The 18,717-nt window shown below is 36.0% G+C and overlaps 1 protein-coding gene across 2 annotated transcripts in view; it reads right to left on the reverse strand.

Moving 5' to 3' along the window:
* LOC111157205 (THO complex 2) overlaps positions 1–18,717 on the reverse strand; it is a 113,308-nt gene that overhangs the window by 78,570 nt on the left and 16,021 nt on the right. For both annotated transcript variants that reach the window (XM_022518497.1, XM_022518496.1), the window contains exons 2-7: positions 16,938–16,996; positions 11,162–11,253; positions 8,873–8,924; positions 4,814–4,884; positions 3,827–3,948; positions 3,154–3,287 (exon numbers count right to left, since the gene is read on the reverse strand). In XM_022518497.1, the coding sequence (XP_022374205.1) occupies positions 3,154–3,287; positions 3,827–3,948; positions 4,814–4,884; positions 8,873–8,924; positions 11,162–11,253; positions 16,938–16,996 (530 nt within the window). The remainder of the gene's footprint in view (positions 1–3,153; positions 3,288–3,826; positions 3,949–4,813; positions 4,885–8,872; positions 8,925–11,161; positions 11,254–16,937; positions 16,997–18,717) is intronic.

The following is an 18,717-nucleotide window of genomic DNA, read 5'->3' on the forward strand; positions in this document are numbered from 1 at the left end:
GGAATCCTACCAAACATTTACAGAAGAATTAATACCTATTTTTCTGAAACTGTTCCAAAAAATAGAAATGGAAGGAAAACTTCCAAACTCATTTTATGAGGCCAGCATTACCCTGATCCCAAAACCAAAGACCCCACCAAAAAGGAAAATTACAGACCAACATCTCTGATGAATATGGATGCAAAAATTATCACCAAAATACTAGCCAACAGGATCCAAAATTACATTAAAAAGATCATTCACTATGACCAAATGGAATTTATTCCTGGACTGCAAGGTTGGTTCAACATCTGCAAATCAATGTGATACACTACATTAATAAAAGAAAGGATAAGAACCATATGATACTCTCAGTAGATGCAGAAAAAGCATTTGACAAAGTACAGCATCCTTTCTTGATTAAAACTCTTCACAGAATAAGGATAAAGAGTACACAGCTCAGTATCATAAAAGTCATCTATGAAAAACCCCCAGTGAATATCATTCTCTAATGGGGCAAAACTGAGAGCTTTTCCCCTTAAGGTCAGGAACACGGCAGGGATGTCCACTATCACCACTGCTGTTCAACATAGTAAGAGAAGTCCTAGCCTCAGCAGTCAGACAACAAAAAGAAATAAAAGGCATCCAAATTGGCAAAGAAGTCAACTCTCACTCTTAGCAGAGAATATGATGCTTTATGAGGAAAATCCAAATGACTCCGCCCCAAACTGCTAGAACTCATACAGGAATTCAGTAAAGTGGCAAGATATAAAATCAATGCACAAAATCAGGTGCATTTCTATACACCAACAATGAGACAGAAGAACAAGAAATTAAGGAGTCAATCCATTTACAATTGCACCCAAAACCACAAGACACCCAGGAATAAATCTAACCAAAGAGACAAAGGATCTGTACTCAGAAAACTACAGAACACTCACAAAAGAAATTGAGGAAGACAAAAAGAAAAGGAAAAACATTCCATGCTCATGAATTTGAAGAACAAATATTGTGAAAATGTCTATGCTACCTAGAGCAATATACACATTTAATCCAATCCATATCAAGTTACCATCATCTTTTTCCACAGAAATGGAACAAATAATCCTAAAATCTGTATGGAACCAGTAAAGACCCTGAATAGCCAGAGGAATGTTGAAAAAGAAAACCAAAGCTGGTAGCATCACAGTTCTGGACTTTAAGCTCTATTACAAAGCTGTCATCATCAAGACAGTATGGTACTGGCACAAAAACAGATACATATATCAATGGAACAGAATAGAGAACTCAAGAAATGGACCCTCAACTCTATAGTCAACTAATTGACAAAGCAGGGAAGAGTATCCAATGGAAAAAAAGACATTCTCTTCAACAAACGGTGCTGGGAAAACTGGACAGCCACACGCAGAAGAATGAAACTATTTCCTTACACCATACACAAAGATAAACTCAAAATGGATGAAAAACCTAAATGTGAGACAGGAATCCATCAAAACCCTTGAGGAGAACATAGGCAGCAACCTCTTCAACCTCAGCTCCAACAACTTCTTCCTAGACACACTGCCAAAGGTAAAGGAAGCAAGGGTAAAAATGAACTATTGGGACTTCATCAAGATCAAAAGCTTTTTCACATCAAAAGAAACAGTCAACAAAACAAAAAGACAACCAATTGAATGGGAGAAGATATTTGCAAACGACATACCAGATAAAGGGCTAGGATCCAAAATATATAAAGAGCTTATCAAACTCAACATCCAAGGAACAAATAATCCAATCAAGAAATAGGCAGAAGAGGGGCGCCTGGGTGGCTCAGTGGTTGAAGCCTCTGCCTTCGGCTCAGGTCATGATCTCAGGGTCCTGGGATCGAGTCCCGCATCGGGCTCTCTGCTCGGCAGGGAGCCTGCCTCCTCCTGTCTCTCTCTGCCTGCCTCTCTGCCTACTTGTGATCTGTCTGTCAAATAAATTTAAAAAAAAAAATCTTTAAAAAAAAAAAAAAGAAAAGAAATAGGCAGAAGACGGGAACACACATTTCTGCAAAGACATCCAAATGGCCAACAGACACATGAAAAAGTTTTCAATATCACTTGGCAACAGGGAAATACAAATCAAAACCTCAGTGAGATACCACCTCACACCAGTTAGAATGGATAAAATTAACAAGTCAGGAAATGACAGGTGTCAGTGAGGATGCAGAGAAAGGGGAACCCTCCTACACTGTTGGTGGGAATGCAAGCTGGTGCAGCCACTCTGGAAAACAGTATGGAGGTTCTTCAAAAAGTTGAAAATAGAGCTACCCTACAACATACTGGGTATTTATGACATACTGCACTACTGGGACTTTACCCCAAAGATACAAATGCAGTAATCTGAAGGGGCACCTGTTCCCCAATGTTTGCAGCAGCAACGTCCACAATATCCTAACTATGGAAAAAGTCCAGATGTCCATCAACAGATGAATGGATAAAGAAGATGTGGTGTGTATATATATATACATATATATATGTATACACACACACACACACACATATACACAATGGAATATTATGTAGCCATCAGAAAATGAAATCTTGCCATTTGCAACGTGGATGGACCTAAAGATGTTATTATACTAAGAAAAATAAGTCAATCAGAGAAAGACAAATTATCATATGATCTCACTCATATGTGGAATTTGAGAAACAAGGCAGAGGATTATAGGGGTAGAGAGGAAAAAATGAAACCAGATGAAACCAGAGAGGCAGACAAACCGTAAAATTCTTAATCTCTGGAAACAAACTAAGGGTTGCTGGAGTGCAGTGGTTAGGTGGGATGAGGTGGCTGGGTGATGGACGTTGGGGAGGGTATGCATTGTGGTGAGCACTGTGTATTGCCTAAGACTGATGAATCACAGAACTGTACTCCTGAAACAAATAGTAAAATAAAAAATAAGAATAATAATTAAAAAGGAAATAAATACAAACACACAGGTAGCACTGATAAAAGGATTTCTCATAAATATCCCAAATTTTATTAGTACTGGTAAAATCTTAAAAGTACAAGCTAGACACTTCTCTCATTTCTTAACTGAAAAAAAGAAACCTATAAGGGGGAATGCATTCATTCTGTCTTTACAAATATTCTCCAACAGTTTAAAAAAACTTAGTAATACATACTATTATTAGATATATGTCTTACCTATTAAAGATTTTATATTTTCTAAGATTAAATCACTAGTAATATTTCCAGATAAATCTTGCCCCAATTCAGCAATCAGCTTGGCGTAACCTTCATTCTCTTCTCTTAACAAATTGAATTTTTGCTGCTTATAACTGAAATTAAACATCATAAAAGGGATAAAATTAATTCAATTAACAAGCTTGCATACAAGTAATGTATTCTTCTCACTGATTTTTCCTCTCTCTTAGAACAAGTATAAGAACAGTTGTTAAAGTTTTATTTCTTTGTATATTTTTTTAAAATAGAAAATAACAGTGATTCATAAGAGACCCCAATGTTAATTACACAGAGAAAACTAGTAACAGAATACCGCTAATCTCAAGGAACAATAACATGCCACTATTTCCACTGCTAAGAAAATACCTAGAGCATAGCCATACTTGTAAATTATTTTACTGGTAATAATAAAAGCACTGAATATTATTTTAACTTCTAATACAGAGAAAAGTTTCACACAGATAGAGTTCACTGCTGACTCAATAATCCTAGGGCTTCTTTTAAAAGGAAAAAACATAAGGCATGCTAACAACAACAACAAAAATTTTTCAAACTGCCATTAGAAACATCAAAATGAGAACTAAGGAAACATACTCAGATACTTGATCTGCAACATAAAGATAAATGTACTTACAAGAGTTTTGTCTTGATTTTAACTGACTTTTGATTGAACTGCTGTGATTGTTTGATAAGCCCTAATGATTCCAATGTTTCTGGATCCAGGCGTTCCTTTAGAACTGTGTCTGAAACTAAATACTGTATTAAAAAATATTAAAGGCCATTTATTCCTTAGCATTGTAATACATCCACCATTTAAATGCATTCAAAATAAGTTTTCCCAAATAAGAATATTAAAAATCACATTAAATATATATCAACTTTTGATTTACTTAAAAAAAAAAGCCTGGAACTTCAATTTAACAAAAATGATGACTCTCCAAATACTGAAAACTGTGACATATAGCTCTTCAAATAAAACTCACTAAAAAATTATATGCGTGCTGTACACAGCCTATAAATAACAAGAACTACAGATGAAATTGATTAAAACTGTGTCTGTCAACTGAATTTTTCTTTAAGATTAATACAGCACTCAAGCCTTCATTAGTTTCTACTGTTTAAGTCAAATTCTAGCACAACAAAGACAAGGACATTTTCCATTTCTAAGTAACAGCACTTCTCCTTGGTTCTAAATTTATGAACATAAAATGGTTTACTAGACAATGATTATGACAAGTTCTAGAATTTATTATTTCTAAGCTACCTCCATTCTTTTTCTCCTTCCCTAATAGTTTATGAAAAACCATTCAGTTTAAAAGCTGTCCAGATCATTTCTACTCACTTGATAGATTCTTACCTTTTCCTTATTTAGGAACTTACTAGATCAGGAGTATCATCAAAAGTCTGATATATACAGAGAGTTTAAGTGATATGATGCATGCATATTTCACAAATAATTAGCATGTCTAATTTTATAAAGCATTCCATTTCAAAATCCAAATCTCACCTTATAATGAATAGCCAACTGAATGTCAATATCTTCCTCCATTAACATGATTAACTGTGATTACAACTGTTCAATGTAAAAATCTAGAAAGGGAAAGTATTTTTTACAACTTACCAAACATGCTAATACCAATTGTGTAAAATAGTCTCTCTTGCTTTTTTCTTCTAAACAATTTGTCTCAATATCTATAATGATGGAAGAAAGAAAGATGAAAGTTTGATTGATTTTTCCAGACTGTCTCCCGCACTATAAGATACTTATTTTCTTTAAAACTAAAATGCCTCATTCTGAAATTGGAAAAAAATTTGAAACTATAGTAAGCAGGAACTGTCCTTCATATGTATATGAATGCTCAGAATTAATTTCTCCTGATACTGCAGACTGACCCTGTGACCAATGGCATATCCATAAAATGGTAAGTTGATTACACAGGAGTTACAGGCTATGGCATTGGAAGCAACAAAACTTCAAAAAAATAATGTTTTCAAAAATGGAAATATTCAAGCAAAGTGTAAATGACAACACGTCAGAGATGCTAAAGAAGAGATTCCTTCTTTAGGTGCAGAATTGAATCAGGTGACAACAAAGATCTCTTCTAACACTAAAAGATCCTATTACTTGTGAAGATTAAACCTTTGACCTTGGTCACCTTGGTACCACGTTCTAACCAAACTACCTGGCCATCAACTCTACGAAAGGACAGTATTAAAAGAATATTTTTTACACCCTATTTTGAATTACAATTTGAATAGCGAACAAAAATTTATTCATGGTTTTTATTTTCTTCCTACTGAACTATTAAGAAACTGAAACCTCCAAGTTTTGGTAGCTTATTCAGAAAATTTGTCAAAAACTTTTATAAAGTATTGAGGAAATAAAACAATTAGTTCTTAATGCCAAGCATCAAAAAAGTCAACCAGGATTGACAGGATTACAAAACTGATCTCAGGATTACTGCTTTAATGGTTACATACTACTATATTAAGGTCAACTTTTAATTTACAAGAGACACCAATCTTAGTGATATAATAAAAATTGTCTTCTAAGGGTTCCATAGTTCTCCCCAGACGTCCTACCACTGATCTGCTTCAGTTTACTTTCTACTGCCATCACTGAGAATCAAAAGAGAGAGGAATTTATCATCAAACATATCCACGTTTTCCTGGCTCTTCTCCCCTTTCCCATCTTGGCCAGTGCCATTTCCCAATATCCTGGCCACTGCAGCTAAGCACATGGTCAGCTCAAGCATACTAAGAGAATTTCAGGGTATAATTTACACAACATAATCTGCAATACAATCTCATTTTTTCAATTAGACTTTTAATCCACGTGTATCTCATCAATCCCTTCCAGGGACTCCTAGTTGTCTCCCTGTTATCCCGTCTTCTGGTTCCTCCTCAGGCTAGAACTTCAAGGATACCAACCTTGAGGGCTAAGGACTAACCTGGGTCCATTCTTTTAACCAACATCTATCTACCAAGGCCCAAAAGTCCCTAATGTCTACCCCCAAAGACCCTCTATGATCAGAGCACCTGGATAGCAGGTTCATCCTCTTCAAGCCAAGTCTGCTCTTCTCTTAGCCGTCTGACCTGATCAAGATACCACTCACTGGGTTCTGACCATGTTAAGAAATGTTTATTAATAGGACCTCAGTAAACTACTTTGCTGAGCTATCTCAACAATCAGTACAGGACTCCATTATCACAATTATGTCTTCCCTGTTTCTTTCTTCTTTTTGTCCTAACGAAGTTATTCTAATAAATTCATTCATTATCCCTTAGTTATCAACCCTGAATCAGTACCTAGTAAATTCTCTTTAATTTCCCCTATGATTTTACTAAAAAGCCCTCAACCATTTCCAACTCTAAGTACAGAGCCGAAGGCAGAGGCTTTAACCCACTGAGCCACCCAAGTGCCCCCTTACATAGTCTTTTAAAGAAAACTGTAACCTTAACCAGTACACCAATGATCTTTCTTATAACTCTTAAAATACCAAAAAGACAACATGATATAGTAAAAAAAAAATTATGGGCTCTGGAACCAGAAAGACCCAGGTTCACACCCTGCTTTACTGGCTATGTGGCCTTGAAAAATCCCTTCTCTGAGCTTCAATTTTCTGATCTGTACACCTACTTTACATAAGTTGCTGTAAAGATTAAAATGAAATTAAATGCATAACACAATGCTTAGAACATAGAAGGTGCCCCCAAAATCGCATCTACATTATTATCGCCAGTATCATTATAGAGGTAGCTCCCATTCTTACTCCTATTCCCCAAGTTTGGTCTGGAGTCATCCTTCGACCATTTTTTTTTCTGCTATCGGTGAAGGTGGGTGAGTGAGGGGACAGGTGCGGGAAATTTCTCGTTCTAAGTTTGCCATTCTAATCTCGCTTACAAAAACTGACTGGCTAGGGAACCTGGGTGGTTCAGTGGGTTAAGCCTCTGCCTTCGGCTCAGGTCATGATCCCAGGGTCCTAGAATTGAGGCCCGCATCAGGCTCTCTGCTCAGCAGGGAGGCTGCTTCCCCCTCTCTCTCTGCCTACCTCTCTGCCTACTTGTGATCTCTCTCTCCCTCTGTCAAATAAATAAATTTTTAAAAATCTTAAAAAAAAAAAAAAACTGACCAGCTAAAAGAAAATTCCCAAGAGCAACCAAACATCCTCATAAATTTACGTTAATAATAAAAAGCAATGACTTGTAACAATGATTCATATTACTAAGTAACTACAAAGGGAAAATATATCCTAATAGAATAAATCAATAAAGAAGTTACTCGAACTTACAAGTAAACTGATAGCTGATAATTATCCAAAGACATAAAATATACTCCTGACACTATCAAGGAACAAAAGCTTACACAAAATGTTACCTACAAATCACTCTTTCAGTCCTATAAATTTATAGTAAAAACAATTTTTTTAATTTTTGTTTTAAAATTTGTTTCAAGTTATATTTATATGTAACATAATGTAATACCTTTAGCACCTGCTTTAAGAAATTAAACTTATAAGGTTTTGTTGTTGTTGCTGGCATAAATCAATTCAAAAGACAGTATTAACTTATACTTTATATCCAAACCTGGACAGTTTTATAAAATTGAAATAAGATGCTATTAATTATGCCAGGGAAAACAAAACAAAAGTGGGACATACGGTCACCCCATCAGTGGTCTGCTCTTTTCATTTACCATTCACAGTCCACATATATTTTGACCTGTTCTGACATTACTGCTGTTATGAAATCTTAAACATCCTGAAAGATCAAGCACCAGGTATTCAGAATTGATGAGATCAAATTCCCAGATTCTCAGTAAGACATTTAAGTAACCTATCTATTCTAGGAATTAAGATTAATGAGCTAAATTAATTCACTCCAGCTTGACAAACTCTCAGAGGATGTCTTATTTAATTTTAAAGTGAATATTATAATGTCTGGTAAAGGTTTCTCTTAGATCAAAGTTTTAGAAAGCATAACACTGATGGGGAAAACTGTGCTCGAAGTTATTTTAATTCAAATCTAAAATTAAGAGAAATAAATTTATAATATACATTATTTTTTAAATCCATGCTTCCCATGGAGGGACACTACCTTTTGTTCTAAGTCAAAGAAATATCCTTTTTTATCTTGCATAAATTCTTATTTATTCTGGACAAATAGAGAAGTTGCTATTTCCAAAGCTGGTTTCTCATCCTCAAAACAAAAGTACTTTTGATTACTTTGGCTCTTCTTGCTCTTTCTAAAATTAAGAAGAATCAAAAGAGTATAATAGCAAAGTAAATACCTCTTGAGTGTCCTAAGTTTGAGATTCTGACATTCATTGATAACCTCCACTGAGTAAGATTAAATAAGTGGTTACTAAAATCTGAGTAATTCAGACTAACTGAACTTCAAAAAACTTAGCTTTTTTTATTTGAAATGACTTAATTTAGCTCAATTTTATATAAACATACATTCTGCAAAACTCAAACTATTTCAATTATAAATTATGTCCAAAGCTAGTTTATAAACAGTGATCATACTCACATTTGACTTATAACACTATATTCTCTATAAATTAAAAAAACTATATAATCTAGTTTCTACAAATTTGAAAGAAAACATTTTACCTAAACACAGTACATTAATCTACCAAACAGCACTTTTACAGGTGAAATAAAGGCTTGATACCTACCTAATATGCAGAATACATCAGCAAGAATGGAGGGCATATCCTCACGAAATTCCTAATTATAAAAATATAATTATTCATAGTAAATACAAGAATAGCACACTAGTAAGTTTGGTTTCAGAATAATACTCTTCAGTAAAACTTAAAACCTAACAAAACCCCAACACCTCTAAATAATAAAATTCAAGTTTCATAATACAGAGAAAACAGAAAGAGACAATAGTTGGAAAAAAAATGTTTAAATGTCTACCATGAAAAAAGCTGATAAAAAACTTGATTAAAAAACCTAACATGCACCTGAGAAAATATTAAAGAGCATTAATGAATGACACTTTTCCAATGAAGTTTCATGTTAGAAACCACCGGAATTTGGGTACCTTAAGCCTACTGTTAAAATGGTACATTTTTTATCTACAACTTTAAATGTGCTCATGCCTGAATCAACACTGATTTATGCAAAAGTCCTAGTGGTATCAGAACAGAAATCTAAAAAATACAAAAACAATTACAAGCTGTCATTCCATAACTCAAGATACTCTGAAGATGAAAACAATTACCAAAAATCCATCTTTATTTTCTTTATGCACTGATATTTGTAGCCTTTGGAGAAACTAAGCCAAAATTCTCCCCTCATTTCTGGATGAAAACTTCAGCATTTATTCTAGATTTGTCTCCTGACTTCCTACTCCCATGCCCAATTTTAGAAACACTTTCCATTAGTAAGGATCAAAGTTCAACCACTGCAATTAGTTTGCTGGCACTATAGCAACCCTTAAACTAGCCTATTTTCAGAGAGTAAAGGAAAGAAATATAATCCTAACAACAAAACTGGCAGCTGTAGGAGACATGCAAGATACGCTTCCATGGCTAAGGCAGGGGACTATGGGACTATGAGAAAGCCATGAGAAAGAATCCAGCTGCAAAGGTGTATATAAAGACTCAAAGGAAAGGGGAAGCTAAGTAAAAACAAAATATGTATTAAGTCCATTTGGACTGTTCATTTTCAAAAAATGGGGAAAACATTAGAACTGAATCCTAAACAGACTATACCAATAGCCAATTTACAGAATGAATGAACCTTAATTGCACACCACTTTAGTCTCAAAAGTTTCTTAAGGGCTATGAATTTCTGCCATGTCTACTTGAATCCAAGTACTCAGGCTACTCAAAGAAAAGAGCAAGACAAGAGTTTTCAATATGGAATATTAGTTGTTGAAAAAAACAGACTACTCCAACATGAATTAATACATTAATACTGCTGTGGTCAGATAGAGACAGTTTAAGGATAAAAGAGAAACTCATATTGAACCTCAACTGCTCAACTACATTTCAGTATGTAGGGGGAAAAAAATCACAACAGCTAAACATAGAAGTTCCTTGTGACTATCCTCAGAAAAGCACAGAAAGCGTATGAAGGAGAGTACCTATCCTAACAACAAAAAAAAAAAACCTAGAGAAGCTTAAAGCAGCACAAGGGAAATTCATACTGGTGTCAAGCTCCAGGACCTGCACCTCGATAATACTCATGAAAGCTGCTCTCAACTGTGTAGATAATTTAATTTATATAAGGTTAAAATCCAGCCTAATAATAATAGAATAATATACCACTTAAATAAGTTAAGAAACTCAACTACTGGTTTACAATCAACACCCTTACAATTTGAGAGCTCATCTTACAATTCAAATACCAAACACCCATGAAAAGTATCTGGTCTGAATCTAACTTAAATTCTCTAATAAATAAAAGAGTGAGACAGAAAAATCATGTAAAGTTTAGGAAAAACTCTAGTTATTAATATTTTCTAACAGGAAACACATGAAAATTGCCATCTAGTGAGCATTAGTTAGAACTACGCAACCTCAATTTTAAATAATTTAATTCTCAAATTTTAAAATTTATTTCATTTCTAGACATAACTGCAAACAAAAAATGTTTTGATATGCTACACTGGGAGAAAAATATTCTAGTCGAATTATTTTTATAGTAGCATTTTTAATTAAGTATATCGTGATTTTGTTACAAGGCAGGGTTGGGGTTTTTTTTTTTGCCCTCTCAGCTTACCTAACATTTTCTGCTTTACTCACAACCAGACAAAAAGATTAGAATATCTTTATTTCTTCCTAGCAACAACAGCTTACCAATATTGCCTTAAAACATTTACTACTATAATTTTGAACAAAATGAAATGCAAATTATATACTTTAGGGATCTTTGTATCAAAGGCAAAAAGAAATATGTAATAATTATTAAATTTTAAAAACATGTGTGTCTTTGTGTGTGTATATACTTACGCTAATGTCATTAAGAACATTAGATGCCTGTTCATGCTTTAGATTTCCTTTAATGACATGGTAAGATAACTCATAAAGAGCCTGCTGGAAATCTGTTGAACATAAAAGAAAGAGTATAAGAATACAATCTCTTAAACATAAAAGGTGGGTCCTTCTGAGGGAAGACCTCTATATTTCCTACTTCTCAAAATTATATCAAAAATAATAAGAAAAATATACTTTTAGTGCTTTTCTCTAGCAGATTTTTTTCCCTTTTACTTTCACAAAAACACAACACTAAAAGTAGAAAATAGTTAACCTTGACTCTACTACTATAACTATTGCTTAAACATTTCCTTCCAATCTTTTTCAATGTATTTACATATTTTACATATTTGCAATCACAGTGCACATCACTTGGTACTCTGATTCCCCCATAAACACTTTTTGAAGTATTTTATCATGCTACCAAAGTCTCCAAAATTATTTTCAGTGACTGCATGGAATTCCAGCAGGTGGATATAAACTAGTGTAACCATTTCTCTCACCAGCAAATTCCACAAAGTTATCCTCAATATATTCAGATTACAGTCAATTTAATCTCAGTGCTAAATTGACAACGGGTAAAGAATACCAGTCAACATAAAATCAAGTTTTATCCATATCCTACTCTCAGAGAAATTTCTCCCCAAATGTAGATCTTTTCTCCTCTAGTTCCACAAGAATTCAAACTAAAATAATTACATACATACATACATACAAAAGAAAATGGCAGTTCTGTGAGAACTGTCAACCACAAATAGTCTCATTCACAATTACCATAGCTTCCTTCCCTGGAGAAGGAATGGGGGGGGGTGGCTAATGGTCATGTGAATGCCTCCTTCTGGCCATATTTTTCTTAAGTTCTATACATTGAAAACTTTACCTCCTTTCTCTCATTAAAAGTAGAACAATTGTACGGTGACAGATGGTAGCTATGCTTGTGGTGAACATAGCATAATGTATAGGTATAGAGTTGCTGAATTACTATGTTGTACACCTGAAACTAATTTATTATGTGTCGCCTATATTTAATTTTAAAAAAAGGTAGAAAAACAAGTAGCTCTAAAAACAGCTGTAAAATAAAGTCAATTTATCCTTCTGAAGGGAATCAATACTCTTTCAGGGCAAAATAGCAAGTAAAACATCAAATATTTGGGGCGCCTGGGTGGCTCAGTAGGTTAAGCCTCTGCCTTCAGCTCAGGTCATGATCTCAGGATCCTGGGATCTAGCCCCACATCAGGCTCTCTGCTCAGCGGGGAGCCTGCTTCCCCCTCTCTCTCTGCCTGCCTCTCTGACTACTTGTGATCTCTGTCAAATAAATAAATAAAATATTTTTTTAAAGAAATCAAATATTTAAGAATCTTCTCCCAGGGGCACCTGGGTGGCTCAGTCGTTGAGCGTCTGCCTTCAGCTCAGGTCATGGTCCCAGGGTCCTGGAATGGAGCCCCACATCGGGCTCCTCCTCCTCAGGAGGCCGGCTCCTCCCTTTCCCACTCCCACTCCCCCTGCTTGTGTTTCCTCTCGGTCTCCCTTTCTATCAAATGAATAAATAAAATCTTTTTTAAAAAATACAAATTAAAAAAATTAAAAAATACAAATCTTCTCCCTTAGTTTGATTACTTGTCATAAAAAAGGAACAGGGTAGAAATCAAAACTTTTATCAACCCTTTAAACAACCTCATTTACAATGTTATTAATTTACAATTATTTTACAATGAAATAAGTTTGTCCACTAAATTATCTGCTAAAGAAATACAGCCAGAGGGCACCTGGATGGCTCAGTGGGTTAAGCCTCTGCCTTAGGCTCAGGTCCTGATCTCAGAGTCCTGGGATCCAGTCCCACAACCACATCTTACATCTGCATCGGGCTCTCCACCCAGTGGGGATCCTGCTTCCCCCTCTTTCTCCGCCTGCCTCTCTGCCTACTTGTGATCTCTCTGTCAAATAAATAAATAAAATCTTTAAAAAAAAAAAAAAGAAAGAAAAGAAATACAGCCAGAGGGAGCCTGGGTGGCCCAACAGTTAAGCATCTGCCTTCAGCTTAGATCATGATCCCAGATGAAGCCCCATGTCCGACTCCCTGCTCAATGCGGAGTCTGCCTCTCCCTCTCCCGACCTGTGTGCTCACTCATACTCTCTCTCTCTCTCTCTCTCTCTCTCTCACTCCCTCTCTCAAATAAATAAAAATCTTTAAAATAAAAAAATTTAAAAAAGAAATATAGCCAGAGTATTTCAATTTCTTATGAAGAATTCATTATTAAACATATTCTATACCTTTTTCATAAATATGCCTTCATTATACTTATAATAAACTATATAAAAGCTAAAATGCAAAGAAAAACTTTTCTATCTGGTAATATGGTAGAAATACGAAGTTGATTTCATGCTTTCAATTTCCATTAATAAAATGCTTTTATAACAAATAGGCACTTGTTTTTAAAGTTATCCAGGGACACCTGGCTGGCTCAGTCAGCGGAGTATGCAACTCTTGATCTCGGGGTTGTGGGTCCGAGCCCACATTAGGTGTAGAAATTACTTAAAAATAAAATCTTTTCAAAAATTAAAAACTAGGGGACACCTGGGTGGCTCAGTCGATTAAGCCGCTGCCTTTGGCTCAGGTCATGATCCGGGTGTCCTGGGATTGAGTTCTACATCGGGCTCCTTGTCCAGCAGGGAACCTGCTTCTCTCTCTGCCTCTGCCTACCACTCTCCCTGCCTGTGCTCTCTCTCTCTGACAAATAAATAAATAAAATCTTAAAAAAAAATTAAAAACTAGGAGCGCCTGGGTGGCTCAGTGGGTTAAGCGTCTGACTCAATTTTGGCTCAGGTCATGATCTCAGGCCCATGGAACTGAGGCCCGCATCAGGCTCCACACTCAGTGGGGAGTCTGCTTCTTTCCCTCTCTCTACACCGTCCCCGGAGTGTGTGCTACCTCTAAAATAAATAAATAAAATTAAAGTTATCCAGATAACGAAGTTTAAGGAAAAAAAACAATCGCTCTTGGAAGGACAAAACAGCTAAACAACATAAACTAAATTCCCAGAAGAATATGGGCTCATAGGAGCTGAGGAAATTCTAATCTTAATCAGAGAAGGAGATTAAAATAGAGAACAAATAGCCCAGGTCATTTTGCTGACACTAAGTGACATAAAAACAATCATAATGTCATCCACAAAACAGGAAAGGCAGTCCCCAATTCATATGTTTTTAAATGCCCATTTAAGCTGTCGGAACATCTATTGTATTTTAGCCACTGAAACAAGAAGTGGTATTTTAAGACTACCAAGGCTAAACCCCCAAAAATCCTGTAAAATCTATACTACAGTTGAAAAACATTACATTTACAAAGTGGAGGAAAATTTAATAAGCCTTATAATTATAGACAGAAATAAAAGATTTTATCTTAATGCTAACATTTCAGAAAAAGTAGGGTTTTTCCTTTGTTTATTTTTAGTATTCTCCACACCAAGAGTGGGGCTCAAACTTAGGACCTGCAGATCAAGAGCTGCATGCTCTTCCAACTAAGCCAGCCAGGCACCCCTCAGAAAAAGTAGTTTAAAGGACAGCCACAAGTAAAAGGGACTTCTAGAGATTCTTAGAGATTCTTTATGGGATTTCAACACAGAAGACACTAGTTCTTGGTTATGTCAGGACTACTCATGTTTACCAGCCATCATTACAATATCATCTTACTGGGGGGAAGGGATTTATAAAAAAGAAGTAGTGTGAGCAAAGGATACTGAGAAGGCAGGGGCAGAAAGGGAAAGGGCTCAGGGAACACTGCCCAAACTCAATCCCCCTGAGACAGAACGAAGGAAAATTCTGAAGAAATGACATTCCTAGTTTTCTGCATGGACTACCAAATGAAGCCCTTAGACCAAAGCTTGACTGCTGGCAGCTATCAGCCAAAGAATGTATGTATTGTGGAAGTAGGCAAGGGCAGGTAAAAGACAGCATCAGCAATTCAATCAATGAGGCCACACTCATAACTATTTTTGGTTTCATACATGAATCAGAACAACCATGCAAATTAACAATAATCTGGTAGTTATTAAAGATCCATACAGTCCCTTTTAAAATTGAAGAGTAATCATCCTGTGTTACATTATTTCAGTTTTTTGCAAATTCTTTCTCTTATTTTACCCAGATAAGATTTCAATCACAGACAAGATCAAAATTAACTGAGAAGTTATAAACTTGTTTTAAACATAGAGAAGGAAAAAAGTTAAGTATCCAAGTGCTTTTAGGAAGGATTCTTTCTTTACTTTCTTACAATTCTGGCAGTCAACTGACTTATTCAAAGAAAAGGCATTACAGGGCACCTGGGTGGCTCAGTCCTTAAGCGCCTACCTTGAGCTCAGGTCATGATCCCAGGGTCCTGGGATCGAGCCCCACATCAGGCTCCCCACTCAGCGGGAAGCCTGCTTCTCCCTCTCCCACTCCCCCTGCTTGTGCTCCCTCTCTTGCTGTGTCTCTCTCTAACAAATAAATAAAATCTTTTTTTTTTTTTTTTTAAAAGGCATTATAGCAACCTCAGAAATCTTTATGAAAGATCATGCAACTTTATAAGCAGGCTAAACTGGAAAATAATTGGGGGTGCAAGCTAGTAATGTTAACACAGGTCTTACCCAAATGACAAAAAAAAAAGGGGCTCATTTGTTAAAAAGTGCTTTCCACTCAAAAATTCAAATGTTCTTTAAAGTATACACTCTCATATTAAGATAATATTTAATTTTTGATAAAACAAAAGTAAATTTATCTATAGAAAAACGTTTTTAGGGGCACCTGGGTGGCTCGGTGGGTTGGGCCTCTGCCTTTGACTCAGGTCATGATCTCAGGGTCCTAGGATGGAGCCCCACATCAGACTCTCTGCTCAGCAGGGAGCCTGCTTTCCCCCCACTGCCTGCCTCTCTGCCTACTTGTGATCTCTGTCTGTCAAATAAATAAATAAAATCTTTTTTAAAAAAGTTTTTAATCTTCTATTCACAAAGGCATAATTTAAATAACTATAATGAATTTTATTTAAAATAGACTACTGGTTATAAATTATTTTTTCCAGACTGAAAAAAACTGTTATTGGTTCTACCCTCAGTGAAAGCTGCATATGAAAATGCTTTAAACTTACTAGACATAATTGTTTTTGCCCCTCCTCTTCTAAATACAAATGCCTAATTTTAAATTAATAAATGCTAAACAGTAAAAGCCTTTAAAATTAAAATTTACATCCTGTTTAATTACATCTTACTTAATAAATCATACTTGTGATATGCAGTAAACAACTCCTTTGCTTTTAATGTTTTCCATGACAACTGCCTTTAATAAGATCCCCAGATACTACCTAAACATAAGCAGCTTTAGTAAAAACACCACCTCAGTTTCTGGAAATTTCCTAATGCAAACAAGATCAGAATCGTTTTCCCATGCTAGCTCTTCTCTTCTGTTTATGACTGAGAGCTAGCCTGTGTAATTTTTAATACAGCTAGCAACTGCTGATATTTGGCCAAATATACCATGTCACAAGGATAAAAGCCAAGCGATACATAACTATTATGCAGATCAAACATCTATATACAGAAATACATAGTCTTACTATAACTATAGTTTTAATCCTAATTATACTCTCATAAAGGCTTTATATAATGTGAACTATTTCCTATCTTTTGTTTTTCATTCATAACAATATAACAGAAAACAGAACATCTATTAATTTTCACCAAGCCAAAAATAATAGCTATGATACTTTTAAAAGTCTTACCTCTGTAAGTTGAACTATCATGGCTTTTATTTTCACTGAGGATCCGGCACAAATGCAAACTAGAATAAAACAGAAATAATCTGCATTCATTTCCAATCCTAATATAGATGACACTTAGAGAGCAAATTATATCAACTAAAAATACCTGGAAACCTATCAGGTTTGTTTAAATCTATTAGTTTATAATGAGAATAAAACAAACATAAAAACCCTAATTGGTCAGAACTCGAAGATGCTAGTAAATCAATCATTTTTGAAAACTGGAAACGAGGGGCGCCTGGGTGGTTCAGAGGGTTAAAGCCTCTGCCTTCAGCTCAGGTCATGATCCCAGGGTCCCGGGATCGAGCCCCGCATCGGGCTCTCTGCTCAGCAGGGAGCCTGCTTCCTCCTCTCTCTCTGCCTGCTTCTCTGCCTACTTGTGATCTCTGTCTGTCCAATAAATAAATAAAATCTTTAAAAAAAAAACTGGAAATGAATAAAAATCAAGCACTTATTCTGCCTTTCACATACGAACCAGTAACTGAAAAGAAATGACTCTGTACTCAAGTATTTCAGATAATAAAGAATGACAGAAGAACATCATCATCCAAAGATCCCTAATAAATTAAAAGATCTAAGCACCTATCAATAGCTGTTTACATCACAAGAAGAGACACTGAAACATTCTGTGTGTTCTAATCATGATGAAAGAATACACCACCCACCTACGAAGTTGTCTTTAAGGAGAAAAAAAAAAAGCCATGAACCTAAATTTGAACCGTGGGAAACTCTGTACAATGACCCAGTCTCTTCAACAAAAACACTGCAAGAGGTGCCTGGGTGGCTAGGTTGGTTAAGCGCCTTCCTTTGGCTCAGGTCATGATCTTGGGATCCCGGGATCAAGCCCCACATCAGACTCCCTGCCAAGTCTGCTTCTCCCTCTCACACTGCCTGCTGCTCCCCTTGCCTGTACTCTCTATATATATATCAAATAAATAAAATCTTAAAAAAAAATACACTACAAGGACAAATTAAAGATGCTGGGGAATCCTCAGGGTAAAAAAGCCTTCAGAGATACATCAATCACAGTGTTTGGGTCCTGTTTTAAACAAGTATTTTTTTAAATTAGTATTTCTGAATCAGGGTGCCTGGGTGGCTCAGTTGGTTAAGCGACTGCCTTCTGCTCGGGTCATGATCCTGGAGTCCTGGGATCAAGTACTGCATCAAGCTCCCTGCTTAGCGGGGAGTCTGCTTCTCCCTCTGACCCTCTCCCCTCTCATGCTCTCTCTCTCTCTCAAGTAAATAAAATCTTTTTTTAAAAAATTTAGTATTTCTGAATCAACTGGAATATATTTTTTTTAAAGATTTTTTTATTTATTCATTTGACAGAGAGAGTGAGAGAGAGATCACAAGTAGGCAGAGAGGCAGGCAGAGAGAGGAGGAAGCAGGCTCACTGCTGAGCAGAGAGCCCGATGTGGAGCTCGATCCCAGGACCCTGAGATCATGACCTGAGCTGAAGGCAGAGGCTTAACCCACTGAGCCACCCAGGTGCCCCTCAACTGGAATATTTTATAAAGATCTTATAAACTTTGGGGGTGCCTGGGTGGCACATTCAGTTAAAGCATCTGACTCTTGGTTTTGGCTCAGGTCTGATCTCAAGGCCGTGAGATCAAGCCCCGCATGGACTCTGCGCTCATCAAGAAGTGGCCTTGAGGGGCGCCTGGGTGGCTCAGTGGGTTAAAGCCCCTGCCTTCAGCTCAGGTCATGATCCCAGAGTCCTGGGATCGAGCCTCGCATGGGG

The sequence above is a fragment of the Enhydra lutris genome, unplaced genomic scaffold (assembly GCF_002288905.1).
Source record: "Enhydra lutris kenyoni isolate GAN:26980312 unplaced genomic scaffold, ASM228890v2 scaffoldscaffold53, whole genome shotgun sequence".
NCBI lineage: Eukaryota > Metazoa > Chordata > Mammalia > Carnivora > Mustelidae > Enhydra > Enhydra lutris.